This window comes from Talpa europaea (genome assembly GCF_964194135.1).
Source record: "Talpa europaea genome assembly, chromosome: 10".
NCBI lineage: Eukaryota > Metazoa > Chordata > Mammalia > Eulipotyphla > Talpidae > Talpa > Talpa europaea.
This window is the reverse complement of record NC_140077.1, coordinates 70,184,930-70,198,409: the sequence shown is the minus strand read 5'-3', so window position 1 is coordinate 70,198,409 and position 13,480 is coordinate 70,184,930. Positions and strand designations below refer to the sequence as shown.

General features: G+C 50.4%; 1 protein-coding gene across 1 annotated transcript in view; it reads left to right on the top strand.

Moving 5' to 3' along the window:
• SYT14 (synaptotagmin 14) overlaps positions 1–13,480 on the top strand; it is a gene marked incomplete at both ends in the record, with an annotated part of 119,978 nt that overhangs the window by 40,272 nt on the left and 66,226 nt on the right. Inside the window, one exon of the mRNA XM_084245502.1 lies at positions 3,496–3,711. Within this exon, the coding sequence (XP_084101628.1) occupies positions 3,496–3,711 (216 nt within the window). The remainder of the gene's footprint in view (positions 1–3,495; positions 3,712–13,480) is intronic.

Genomic DNA, 13,480 nt, shown 5'->3' with positions numbered 1-13,480 from the left:
CTCAGGCCTTGGGGTCTTTCTGCTGGAGTCAGCCATGAAGCTCCCTTCTCCTCCTTTTGTGCCAGCCCCTCCTCCTCATTACTTGTTGTTTCTCACAGACCTAATTTTTCTCAACTTCATTTGTTTTACCACCAGGGGCCCATACTTCAGCTGGAGTTTATTTAAGTTGAATTTTAAATTTTCTTATTTTGTAGCTGATGACCCCAGTCCTTTCAGACCTGTCCTGGGAGGAATCTCTAGCAAACGTTAACGTTTTTCCTTGAAGCAGGTTTTACGTGCCTGAGTAACAGGCTTCAAGATGGGTACCCACAGGGCCTCCCCGCTGGTGCAGCAGTTGAGCGCTGGGTTGTGAAGCTGCCTCAGCCTCTGCAGCACCAGTTCAATCCCCGGCCGCTGGGCGAGGGTCCCACATGGCGTGCAGACCTCTCCTGCCGCCTGCTGCTCCCCTCAGCAGTGTATTTCGTCAGCCTGCCTGTTCTGCTCTCCGCTCTGGCTCTGGTGAGTTCTCTCACCCTCCTGCACTTCTGACTGTACCCAGTGCTTGTATAAATAAATAAATAAACCTTTAAAAAAAAGATGGGTACCCACAGAGTCGTCAGGAAGCCTTTGCTACCCTGTCCTGTATTCACGAGCAATCTATTATTATTCATGAGTTCTTGAAGATTCCAACTGACAATGTATAGTTTGCAACCACAAAATTTGTGACAATTTTCAAAACAATTAGTAACAGTTATTTGGTTTGGGTGGCAGAATTGCTTCCTACTGGCAGTAGTTTCTTCTGGGAACCCCTTAGTCATTCCCTTTACTGCTGATCTGATTGCTGAGGATTCATACGACATACATCTGGGACTTTCCTATACAGTTAGAATCTCGTGAGATAAACTGAGAAGCAGTGAAACATGGAAGGCTGTCAGCTCTGCTCCATGACATCACCCACGACGGCATGGTTTGTAAGTGGCAGAACAGAGACTGCACTGATGTGAAGGGGATGCCAGTTTGGGAAACATGTCCACTGTAGAGTCTGCTTTTCTAGCAGTTTTCTTGACTCTCAGATTCAGGTTTGAACCTGATCATTATACCAATGCAAGGTTTTTGGATAACCTTGGTTTGTTCTGGAAGCTCCGTTACTTGAAGTGGCCAAAAAAGAAAATGAAGTGGGATCACTGACCTATTATTTTACTCAGAACATAAGGAGGCAGTGGGTGCTAGGAATAGCACTTGACAAGAGCTGCTGGCTTCTAGCTTAGTTTTGATTTGTTTCCCGAGGAAGCTCGTGCCCTCTTTGGGCACTGCCCTCCCAGGCGCTGTAAGTCACGGCCAGTGCTGGACCCAACGTCTGTGTTCCCACGTCCTGAGGGTCAGTTGGCCCCCAGACAGTCTGCTCGCTCACTGGACTGTGGCCTCAGGAGGACCCTGTCCTGGATCTTTACACAGAGCTGGAAGGGACAGCTGCCCGGAGCTGTGTGCAGGACTCTGCTGTCCTGCTTTGCAGCAGGTGAGGGATGCCTACAGAGTCTCTGCTTACCCCTCCTGGGCATTCTTGCTGCCCCTGACCACTGCAGTACCCACAAAGTGCTGAAAGCACAGGGGTCAAAATTCCTGGGTCCTCGACTGACTGCCAAGCCCAGAGCCTGCCCACGGGGCTGGGGAGTGGCGCTCGCTGCCTGCTGGGCCTGCCCACGCTTGACTGCACCGGAAGTGCGGCTGGTGGCCATGTCCATGGGGCATGTTGCCTCTGGCCGGTGTACACACCTGGGCCTCGCAGACACTGCCAGCTCCTCGCCTCGCCCGTTTGTGTCTTTATTCTGCTGAGTTCAGCTCTGGGGCATAGCCAGGTGGTGCGCAAGTGCCCCTGCCTCTACCTGGAAGTCGCCACCTCCTGCTCAGGCTCTGCAGCCCCCAGGTGTCTCCCCACTACATCTCAAGCCTGATTCGTTGGGCCAGAGAGGGCTGCCCCTGCCCACGGCGATGAATTCTGCCCACTCTGTTCTAGTTTCCTTAGCAAGCACTTTGCCCCTGGGTTGATTGATTGATTTTTTAATTAATGAATTAATTGGGACCCCGGTGGTGCAGTGGGTTGAGTGCAGCGCTGTGAAGCTGTCCACAGCCTCTGCAGTGCGGATTTGATTCCCAGCCAGCCCAGGGAGATAGCCGCATGGCGTGGCAGACCTCTCCTGTCTCGCCCGCTGCTCCCCTCAGCAGTGCTTTCGGTCCATCTGCCTGTTCTGCTCCCTGCTCTGCCTCTGGTGAATTCTCTCACCCTCCTGTGCCTCTGACCTGTACCCCAGTTCTTGTATAAATAAATAAATCTTAAAAAATTAATGAATTAATTGATTTTTTCCCCTACAGTGTTTGCTTTCTCTTCTCAGGTGTAGTCCCCATAGAATTCCCACCACCAGTTCCCCCGTGACCATCACCACAGTCCCATGTGCTCCAGTTGCCCCTTGGTGTAGATGAATGTCAACATGGGGCAGTTATGAGAGTTTTACTTCAAAATAAAAGAATGGGAAAGTCCAGTGCTTTTGAAAGTAAGATGATGAAATTTACTTGAAATATAGGGCTATTTCTATAAAAACTTCCTAGGATCCCATCTCTCACAGGTCATACGGGTCACGTTCGGTGTGTATCCTCTCAGACGTGTTTGTGTGTGTAACACACGCATGTGTCCATAGAACATACATCTGTACTAAAGTGAGACTCAGGCTGCTCTTCTCTCTGACTTGTTCTGGCTCGTATTGGGGCGCTGCTCCTGAGTACTTGGGGACCTGCCTCTCTGCGCCTGAGGGATCAACATCCCTGTCAGGTCCCATCATGCTTAGTTCGGACACCGTGATGGCCGCTGAGGTCGCATGTGGTTAGATTTTCTTTTGCTCTCAAACACAATGCAGCTACCCACCCCAAGTACAAATCTTCGCCCAGTTATACTTGTGTCCTTGGGTGGAATTCTCAGACGCGATCAGAGATTTGTGGACGGGAGACCTGACAGTGCCGTGTCACTTTCTAGGAAAGTGGTGCAATGGCGACTCCTCCATAGCTTCACCTGCCTGCTTCCCAGCTCTGCCCCGGAGGAGGCGTCCTGCGCGTTGGGTATTTGGGCCAAATGATCACCAGCCGGGTCTCCTGAGCACGGGCTATGGGACCAGGCCTACATTCCTGGCCGTGCTTTGAGTTCCTTACAGGTTGCCGATTCCTCAAGAGGGGCCCTGTCTTGGCTTCTCTGTCCCATGATTGGAGACCTCCAGACTGACACTGTTTCTATAACCAGAACATGGGAACCCGTCTTCTCTATAGAAACATAAAAATCTGAAGCTTGTGCTTCTTAAGTGAAAAAACGTATTTCTCTAAAGCTGAAACATGGGTTGTGTGTGTCTGGGTGTGTATTCACATGTGTTTGTGTGTGTTCGCCCAGGCGGCGTATGTGCATGCCCAAGCTCCAGCAGACCGCCCGCTGGCTGCACGCAAGTCTTGATTTGCTGTCCTTGTCGTTGCAAACAGACAGCCCCTACGCGGACAGGGACGAGCGGGGCTCATCCTCGGATAGCGATGACGAGGCCCTGGGCAAGTTCCATGAGGCCTTGTCCCGGACACACAGCTGCAGGCTGCCTCCCACAGACGCGCGGCAGAGGAGCTACCCCTGGGAGACACGGCACAAGTACAGTCCCCTGTCTGCTGAGTACGACGGCTACAGCAGCGAGGCGTCGGGAGATGAAGGTGAGCCGCGGGGCGGGCACCCGCAAGCGGGCTTGGCAGAGGCGCTGCACCGGGCAGTGACCCCGGTGGTCCAGTCACAGGCTGGGCACCTAATTTATTCATGTTCAGTTCTATGGGCTCCTGCCAGAGCCAAATCCAGAGCCAAAGCACCCAACGAGGGAAACAGTTGTGGTTAAGTCAGCCAGGAAGGGCCCTGCTGTCCCCAGGGCCCTTCCCACCTGCTGTGGCCTGCACCGCCTCTTCCGGGGTGAGTGTAGGCTCACACACGAGATCAGGCCTTGGTCTGGTGTGGCCCTGACCAATGTGCCAGGTTCTCCCAGGGCAGGCATTGCTGAGGCAGTGATGCTGGGAGCAGGGACTTCGTGGTTGGGGGGGACCCTCGAGGGCCAAGTGGGGAATTTTCAAGGGTCATTTTATCTCTGCTGACTTTTGCCTTGGGATCGACACCACAAGGTTCCCTGAGGAGAGGGATGCCTCTCCCACTTACACTTCCCGTCAGGAGGCAGAGGCTGGGCCTTTGGTGAAAGCACCTTTATGTCCACCCCCAGTTCAGTGCCTGCGCCTGGAGCCAGGTCCGCTTTGGCCGCAGCACCTCCACGCTCAGGTGCACAGACAGGAGCAGGAGACCCTGCTTGGCGCGTCTGCCCCCCCAGCTCATGCCTCCCGTCACTGTGAGGGCTTCAGGGTCCCCCACAGTCGTCCAGGCCACGCCATGGGCTCCAGAGCCCACTGATGCTCCCGAAGGCCACTGCCCTCCGCCTCCTTGCTGCGACGCACAGTATGAGCAGCTCCTCCACGTGGACCCTGAGGGTGAGTTGTGGGGTACGGGCCAGTCAGAGAGCACCAATGCGCCCTCCACCCTCCCCAGGGCCTTTCCGGTCGCAGAGCATGGAGACACACAAGACGTGCCACCAGAGGAACTGAGTCCAGCGTGGGCGCACCTGTGACAGGTGTAAGCAGAGGGGTGGCCACGCCCACATCCCCATTCTGCATAGAATGCAGAGGGAGGGCGGACACTGGGCGCCAGGTGCCTGGTGGGTTCCCCTGTCTCTGTGATGGGGACGCACCTTCCCGCCCAGCAGTCCCGGTGGTCCCAGCCAGTCAGCGTCTACCTGGTGCGGCCCCACAGCGCCTTACGCTGGCAGAGCAGGCAGTAAGTGGTAGCTGCATAGCAGCACCCGTGTGGGTACCATCCTCAGGCCTTGCCATGCCCTGAACTCTGATGCCTCCGCTGCTGCTTCCCAGGCCCACGCCCTGAACCCTGAGCTGTGTCCCATGATGTGAGCCCTGAGCGCACGGTGAGCTCATGTGGAGCTGACACAGCACATGGGTGTCTGAGTTCCCTGCGCGTGAGAAAGTTATGTTTGCGCCCGTCTGTGGTCTGGTCCCTGCAAGGGCTGGGTGTGTAAAGCTGCACGCGTCTGGACTAGAGGCCATGGGGGGCGCCCCTTGCTGGACAGCTGCTGCAGGACAGCCGCTCACTGGGGCCAGGTCCTGGAATGTAATTGCTGTGAGCTCCCTGAAACCAGATTCCCGCCTAGCCAGGCCTACCTGTGCTCCCTCCACCCCAGGGATCTGAGTTGACCCTGGCAGGTGGCTCTGAGGCCCCCCAAAGTTTGACTCACCAGTGGTGTCACAGGCGTTTGTTGGGAGCCTTTGCTGTACTGTCCTAGGCCCTTGGCATGGGGCTGGTGCAGCCTGCGGATGTCTGCAGGGCCGCAGTGGGAGGAGGCAGCCAGTGTGGCCTGAGTCGGGGTCCAGTGGTCAGTTCCCTGCGGAGCGTGTGGGAGGCTGGCTCCAATGTGGGCTGCCCCGGGAGCTGCCCCCACCACCAGCTGTTCTGGGGCCACCTTGAGGTGCAAGACTTTGAGAGTTTCTTTACTGTAACAGGGCGGGGGGGGGGGGCTGCCATGGGCAGGAGGGCTGTTGGACAGATGGTGAGGAGGTCGGAGACTAGGGCCAAGGGCCTCGCAGGTTGAAGGGGGCTCACAGACCCTCTGGTGAGTGATTCAACGTGGGCACTGAGTGGGGAGTCAGGTTCCTAATTAGGTTGGGGTGCAGTAGAGAGGTGAGTGTGGGGGCAACTTTCTCTGATTGTGCTGAATTTGGTGTGTCTGTGAGGATTGTTGCCCTGCAGGTGGTGAGGGGCTGACCTTCCAAGCGTAGTATAGCACTGAGAAGAGGTTGTAGGTTGTAGTGCCAGCCCAGGGCAGATTCAGCGGGTGGGGGGACAATTCGATTGGGGGGGGGCTGTTGCAATGATTGTAAGTCCTGACCCTCCCTCCCCCCGGCTTCCTGTGAAGTTCTCATCACCAAAAGGTTTTGGGGAGGGCATGCAGCGCACCTGGTTGGGGTGAGAACCTTGACTTCGGTGTGGATATGGGTGGCATGGACTAGGAGAGGGGGTTGTTCACAGACAGGGACGTTGTGACCCCCAAGTGCAAAATGGTGGAATTTGGGGGTCTCAGGATGCTTGACCGGAAGTGGTGGGAAGAGAGACGTGGGCCCCCACTCCATGGAAGTCAAGACTCTCTGGAAGCTTCCTCCAGGGGGTACCTGGGATGGGGGTATGTAGCCTATACACACCACACAACGCACACACCACTTGCACCACATACACCACATGTACACCACACACACCACATGCACCACTCACATCACACACACCACACATACCACACATACATCACATACCACATACACCACACACATGCCACACACCACACACACCACACACACCACACACACCATACACATCACACATCACACGCACCACATACACCAAGCACATGCCACACACCACACACCCCACACATCACACCCCACATGCACACCATACCGTACACACACCCCCACACACATCACACACCACACACCCACATCACATCATACACACCACACACATCACACACGCCACACCACACATCACACACACATACCACACACACCCTTATGCTGTTAATTTTAGTATTATCTTAAAATTATGTCCTTAATTAAGGACATTGAAACACATTTTTTATTCCTTTCATTTAATTGTAACTGTTAGAATAAATCAATAGTTAATAATAAAACATTCTTTGTTTACATTTTCTCTTGCATTTTTGCTGCATATAAGGGGCGGTCCCACTCATTTCCAGTTTCTTTGTGTGGAGGGTAAACACTGAGGCTTGCGCCACCCCAGGGGCCTTAGGGAGGTGACAGGTGGGCACCTGTCTGCCCAGCACAGCCCCTGGCCCGGGTCTCGCGCTCAAGTCCGTCCACCATAGTCAAGACTATTAATATTCAGCTGATGTTTTTCCAGAGTTTTCCTTTTTGGCTATAATTTCAAACAGTTTATTTCACCGATGCGGATGAGTACACATTCCTTCAAAATCCCAAGCCTGTCAGTGAGAAGTGCCCCTCGCTATTGTTCTGCCCTTTCCAGAGGCCTCATCCAGATCTGGCACAGAGGCCAGCTTGTCCTCAGCACTTGCTGCGTGTCCTCCCCATGCGGCGGCCTCTCTGCTCGCCTGTCAAGGCAGCACCTGCCTTTGTTTTGTTTTTTCTTGGAGACAGCTGGTGGCGGACAGTGGGGGAGGGGTCAGGGTCAGCTACAGGACAGGCCGGGTGAGGTGACTGAGTTTCTGGAGGCCAGGGATGGATGCTTAGCCCAGGGTCCCCTGGTCAAGCTGTCATCTATGATGCTCCAGGTGGTTTCTCAGGGAGTAGTCATACCTGAGAGGTCAGTTTTCTAAAGCAACCAAGAGTTAGTGGGCCAGTAGGAAGGTGGGAGCTAACACTGGCCACAGAAACATCTGGTTACCACTCCTGTCTTTCTAAAAATCTCAAAAAGGAGGGCCTCCCCGGTGGTGCAGTGGGTTGAGTGCTCTGTGAAGCTGTCCGCAGCCTCTACAGTGCTGGTTCAATTCCCAGCTGGCCAGGGAGATTCCCACCTGGCACGGCAGACCTCTCCTGCCTCGCCCACTGCTCTCCTCAGCAGTGTCTTCAGTCCGTCTGCCTGTCTGCTCCCCGCTCTGTCTCTGGTAAATCCTCTCACCCCCCATACCTCTGGCCTGTACCCTAGTTCTTGTATAAATTAAAAAAATAAATCTTAAAAAAAAAACAAAACCTCAGAAAGGAAAAGATGGTTAGTCAGAGTACAGAAGTGGGAGGTCATGCATGTTGACTTAGGATGCTAATGCCTCACTCTCCTGCCTTTGTTTTCTGAGGTGATTCTGGCCCCATCCTGCCAGTCAGAATCCACCCTTAGGGGGTGTGAGCCATTGCCCTGGGATCCTGCACCCACGTTGTAATGCCAGCGTGTGAATTGTGGGCCACAGTGTTTATGTGCCGGCGCTGCAGCTGTGCCCTGCCTGCCCCAGGTTGGACAGATATTCCTTGTGGTTGAGTTTTGAGAAGGAAAAGAAAAAGATCTAGGGTCTTCCCAGTGGCACAGATGGTTCAGCACAGCACTGTGCAGCTCTCCGCAGCCTCTGCAGCATGGGTTTGATTCCTGGTCAGCCAGGGAGATTCCCACATGGTGCGGCAGATCTCTCCTATCTCCCCGCTGCTCCCCTCGGCAGTGCCTTCAATCTGTTTGCCTGTTCTGCTCCCCACTCTGTCTCTGGTGCATCCTCTCACCCCCCACACCTCTGGCCTGTACCCCAGCTCTTGTATACATAAATAAGTCTTAAAAAGAAAAAAAGGTTTTCTAAAGAAAACGATCTAGATGAACACACTTGATTGGGTAACCGAGACGGCAACAAGATCCAAGTCGGCAAAGGCTCTGCGTTGCAGGTTGACACTGCTCTTCAGTCCCAGGGTGGTTTCTGAGCTGTGTCAAAGACATAAATGTCAACTGGGTGACTTGTTTTTGGTGGAATGAAATTGAGGTTCTGTTTTCATTTTAAACTTCTGAAAAATTTCTCCTCTGAGCCATCTTGGTGTGGGCTCTGCCTTTGAGGGAAGAAATCACACTTGAGTCAAAAATCACACAGCAAAGCTGAGAGGTGTTTTGATGCCTTAGCTCATGCTTGATGTGTGCTCACACGGGTGAGGATTTTCTAGAAAACTTGGATATGTTTAAGTCCCCAAGGTGCTCTTTAATGTCATCAACCAAATCTCAGGTAATTTAAATGGATTTTGAGAATTAGTATGTAGCTGCTTAATGTCTAGAGTTAGGAGAGGCCCTGGCTCCTTACAGACTGAAGATTGTTTTGGTTGTAAAGGGAGAGCTTGTCCTGCAGTTTTGGTATGGGTTACTCTGGAAGGCCTTTCAGTGCACATTTATTTTGTATTTTATTTATTAACAATTCAAATAAGGGAGAGGGGCGGAGCAACATGGCGGCGAGGAGACGCTGCGAGTAAGATCTCCCATTAAAAAAAGTTAATAGGGAGGAAAAGCGGCAGGTCCCAGTGAGAACTGGGACACGGAAGATAAACGGACGACTCCAGCAAACTGCCCAAAGAAGAAAGTTGCCATAAAAGAGGACCAGAAGGGAGGGAAGCGCAGAACCCTGCTCCCCTCCCCCGCCCACAAAGTCGGCACTCTCCGACCGGCAGAGAGGAGGGAAACAACAAACCAAAACGGCCAACAAGAAAAACGGACGCAGCAAGTGGGACTGTGAGTGGAAAGGAACTATTGCAGCCACCACACCCCGTGAACGGGAGCTGAGGCGAACCCTGCAGGATTCGCCGCGGCGGTGAGCGAACGGCTCCGGGCGCCATTAGAGAAGAACAAAGACCCCGGGAGACGCGCACACAGCCCAGGCTGCCGGTAAGCTTGCGCGGAAAGTGGCGCGCTCGGCGCGCTTGAAAAGCAAGTGCAGACCAGGATCGCGGCTGCCCAGGTCCCCGCGCCTGCGACCTAGGCTTGGGAGATGACCTAGGCTTGCGGGGAGACGCTCGGAGGTCCTCACTGAGGTGAAGGTCCCTCCCTGAGTAAGCAGGAACCAGGCGCCCAGGCACGGGAGTGGTGCAAAAGGCGCCATTCCCGCGCCACTGAACTGGGCTACAGCCCGCGTCCTGGAACTGAGGGCTTTGGAACTGAGACCCGGGGCACGAAATTAGGGGCGTGGGTTCCCCACAACGGTGGGGCACAAGGCAGACACAGCACTCCAAAGCCGTTGAGGTGTACCCTACCATCCCCGCTCTGCTCCCTGTCCCACGGGGTGGAAAATCAGCTCCCCAAGGGCTCTAGGAGAGATCTCTGGCGCCACCTAGCGACTTGAAGCCAGCACAGGCTCCTGAAGGAGCTAGTGGCCAGCTGGGGAGTTAGCCCACACCCGGCCCCTTCCGAACAAGTAGTCTGAGCCCACAGGGAGAGCGAGCACCCACAGCCGGGGCAGACCAGGCACGCAGAAGAGTGTGCCTGACACCGTACGCACAGGGAGTGTGTCCCACATCACCATTTTAGAACAGGGACATTTCTTCAGTAAAGACTACCTGCAGAAGGCTTCCTCAGGAGTCAGAGGTGAGCGGGGGAAGTTCGCCCACGCCAGACCCCCTCTGGCCTGCAGTCCAAGCCCAGAGGGGGAGCAGGAACCCACCGCCGGGGCAGACCAGGCGCACAGGGGAGTGTGTCCCCACATCGACATTTTAGGGCAGGGACCTTTCTCCAATAAAGACTGCTTGAAACTGACAGATGACTCCTGGAGGAACCAGAGGGGAGCAGAGAAGCTCACCCAAGATGCCGGCCAGTCCCAACTACACAGTGTCCCAACGCATACGGCAAATTAGAAAACAGACAGTAGGGAGGAGAAGAACCACACGCAACCTAGCAACTCTCCAGAGAAAAAGCACACCACAAAAAGAAAACCAGCCCTCAGATTGCAATGACAGTAACTTGGAAGAACTTCTGAGCCTTCCAGAAAGAGAATTTAAAATTGCCGTGATTAAAAAACTGACAGAAGTCATAAAGGAAAACAATGATAAGGGAAAAATAATCAACGATCAGAAGAATGAAATTGAGTCCCTAAAGAGGGAAGTAAAAGAAATGCAGGAGATCAAAGAATTAGTGGAAGAACTAAAGAATTCTGGGAAAAGCAATGAAAGCAGAATTGATGAAATGGAAGAACGAATAAGTGCTCTTGAAGACACAGAAATAAAAAGAACCAAAACAGAAAAGGAAAGAGAAGTACGAAGGAAAAAGAATGAAGAAAGACTTCGGGAACTATCTGACTCCATGAGGAAAGGAAATATAAGAGTTATAGGAATACCAGAAGGAGAGGAGAGAGAAGTAGGAACAGAGAAAATATTCAAAGAGATAATTGAAGAGAACTTCCCAAATGTGAAGAAGGAGCTGAAAATTGATATACAAGAAGCAAGAAGAACACCAAACTTCCACGACGAAAGAAAAAATACAGCAAGACACATAATAGTAAAGCTCCCAAGAATCCAGGACAAGGAAAAAATAATGAAGCTGGCAAGAGGGAAGAAACAGATAACATTCAAAGGAAAGCCAATCAGGCTGACATCAGACTTCTCCGAAGAAACACTACGGGCAAGGAGAGAGTGGAGGGACATAGTCAACAGACTCCAAGAAAACAGATGCCAACCAAGAATACTCTATCCCGCAAAGCTCTCCTTCCTCTTTGAAGAAAGAATATGGACCTTCCCAGACAAACAAACTCCGGAATTTCATTGCAACTAAACCCCCACTCCAAAAAATACTACAAGGAGTCCTAAAGCCAGAACGTCAGAGGGACGAATAACAATGAAAGAAGGCCAAAAAAAAAAAAGTTATTAAAAGAATAAATAAATAAAATCAAAGGAAAGACAAACACAATGGCAAATACAGATGTTAACATATCAATATTAACTCTAAATGTAAATGGACTAAACTCTTCAATAAAAAGACACAGAGTTGCAGCCTGGATTAAGAAACAAAACCCAACCTTTTGCTGTCTCCAGGAAACACATTTAGCTACAAAAGATAAAAATAGGCTCAAAGTTAAAGGATGGAAAACAATCCTACAAGCAAATGGACCAAAAAAGAAAGCAGGAACAGCTATACTTATATCAGATAAAACAGATTTCAAACTCAAAAAGATAAAAAGAGACCCCAATGGTCACTACATTATGATCAAGGGGACAATACTTCAAGAAGAAATAACACTCATTAACATATACTCACCAAACGAAGGAGCACCAAAATATATCAGACAACTGTTGTCCTCTCTGAAAACAGACATCAGAGAAAACACATACGTAGTGGGAGACTTCAACACACCACTATCAACAATGGATAGATCAACAAGACAAAAAATAAGTAAAGAAACCAAAGCTCTAAATAAGGACCTAGAGCAATTGGGCTTAACAGACATCTATAGAACACTAAACCCCAAAAAAAACGGAGTACACATTTTTCTCAAGCGCACGCGGATCATTCTCCAGGATCGATCACATACTGGGGCACAAGACAAACATCAACAGATACACCAAGATTGAAATCATATCAACCATCTTTTCTGACCATGAAGGCATCAAACTAGAAATAAACCATAAAAAGAAGGCAAGGAACTTTCCTACCTCATGGAGATTAAAAACCACACTACTGGAAGACCACTGGACTAATGAAGAGATCAAAGAGGAAATTAAAAAATTTTTTGAATTGAACGACAAGGAGGACACCAATATCCTAAATGTATGGGATGCAGCAAAAGCAGTAATAAGAGGAAAATATATAGCAATAGAAGCTCACATCAAGAAACAAGAAAGAACTCAAAGAAACAACCTAATCTCGAAGCTCAAAGATCTAGAAAAAGAACAACAAAAAAACCCCAAAACCAGTAGAAGAAAAGAAATAATAAAAACCAAAGCAGAAATAAATGAAATTGAAACTAAAAAAACAATCCAAAAGATCAATGAAACCAAGAGCTGGTTCTTTGAAAAAATCAATAAAATAGACAAACCCCTAGCCAGGCTCACAAAGGAAAAAAGGGAGAAAGCACAAATAAACGGGATCATCAATGAAAGAGGAGAAATCACAACGGACACAGCATCTATCAAAAGAATAATCAGTAACTACTATGAACAGTTATATGGAAACAAGTTTAACAATCTAGAGGAGATGGACAAATTCCTACAACTCTACAATCACCCAAAGCTAGATAAAGAAGAAATAGAACACCTAAACAGACCAATTACAATTAGCGAAATTGAAATGGTAATCAAAAACCTCCCCAAAAACAAAAGCCCAGGACCTGATGGATTTACAAATGAATTCTACCAAACATTCAGAGACGAATTAGTGCCTATCCTTCACAAACTCTTCCAAAAAATTGAGAAGGAAGGGACAATACCAAACACGTTCTATGAAGCCAACATTACACTAATACCAAAACCGAACAAGGACAACACAAAAAAGGAAAACTACAGGCCAATCTCCCTAATGAACACTGATGCAAAAATCCTCAATAAAATTTTAGCCATCAGAATCCAACAATGTATCCATAAGATAATTCACCACGACCAAGTAGGATTCATTCCAGGGGCACAAGGATGGTTTAACATCCGAAAATCAATCAACGTTATCCAACACATCAACAAAAAGAAATATAAAAACCATATGATAATATCAATAGATGCTGAGAAAGCTTTCGACAAAGTGCAACACCCATTCATGATAAAAGCCCTTGAAATTCTTGGGATACAAGGAACATACCTCAATATCATAAAGGCCATCTATGACAAGCCAACAGCCAGTATCATTCTCAATGGTGAAAAGCTGAAAGCAATTCCATTAAGATCTGGAACAAGACAAGGATGTCCACTCTCACCACTGCTTTTC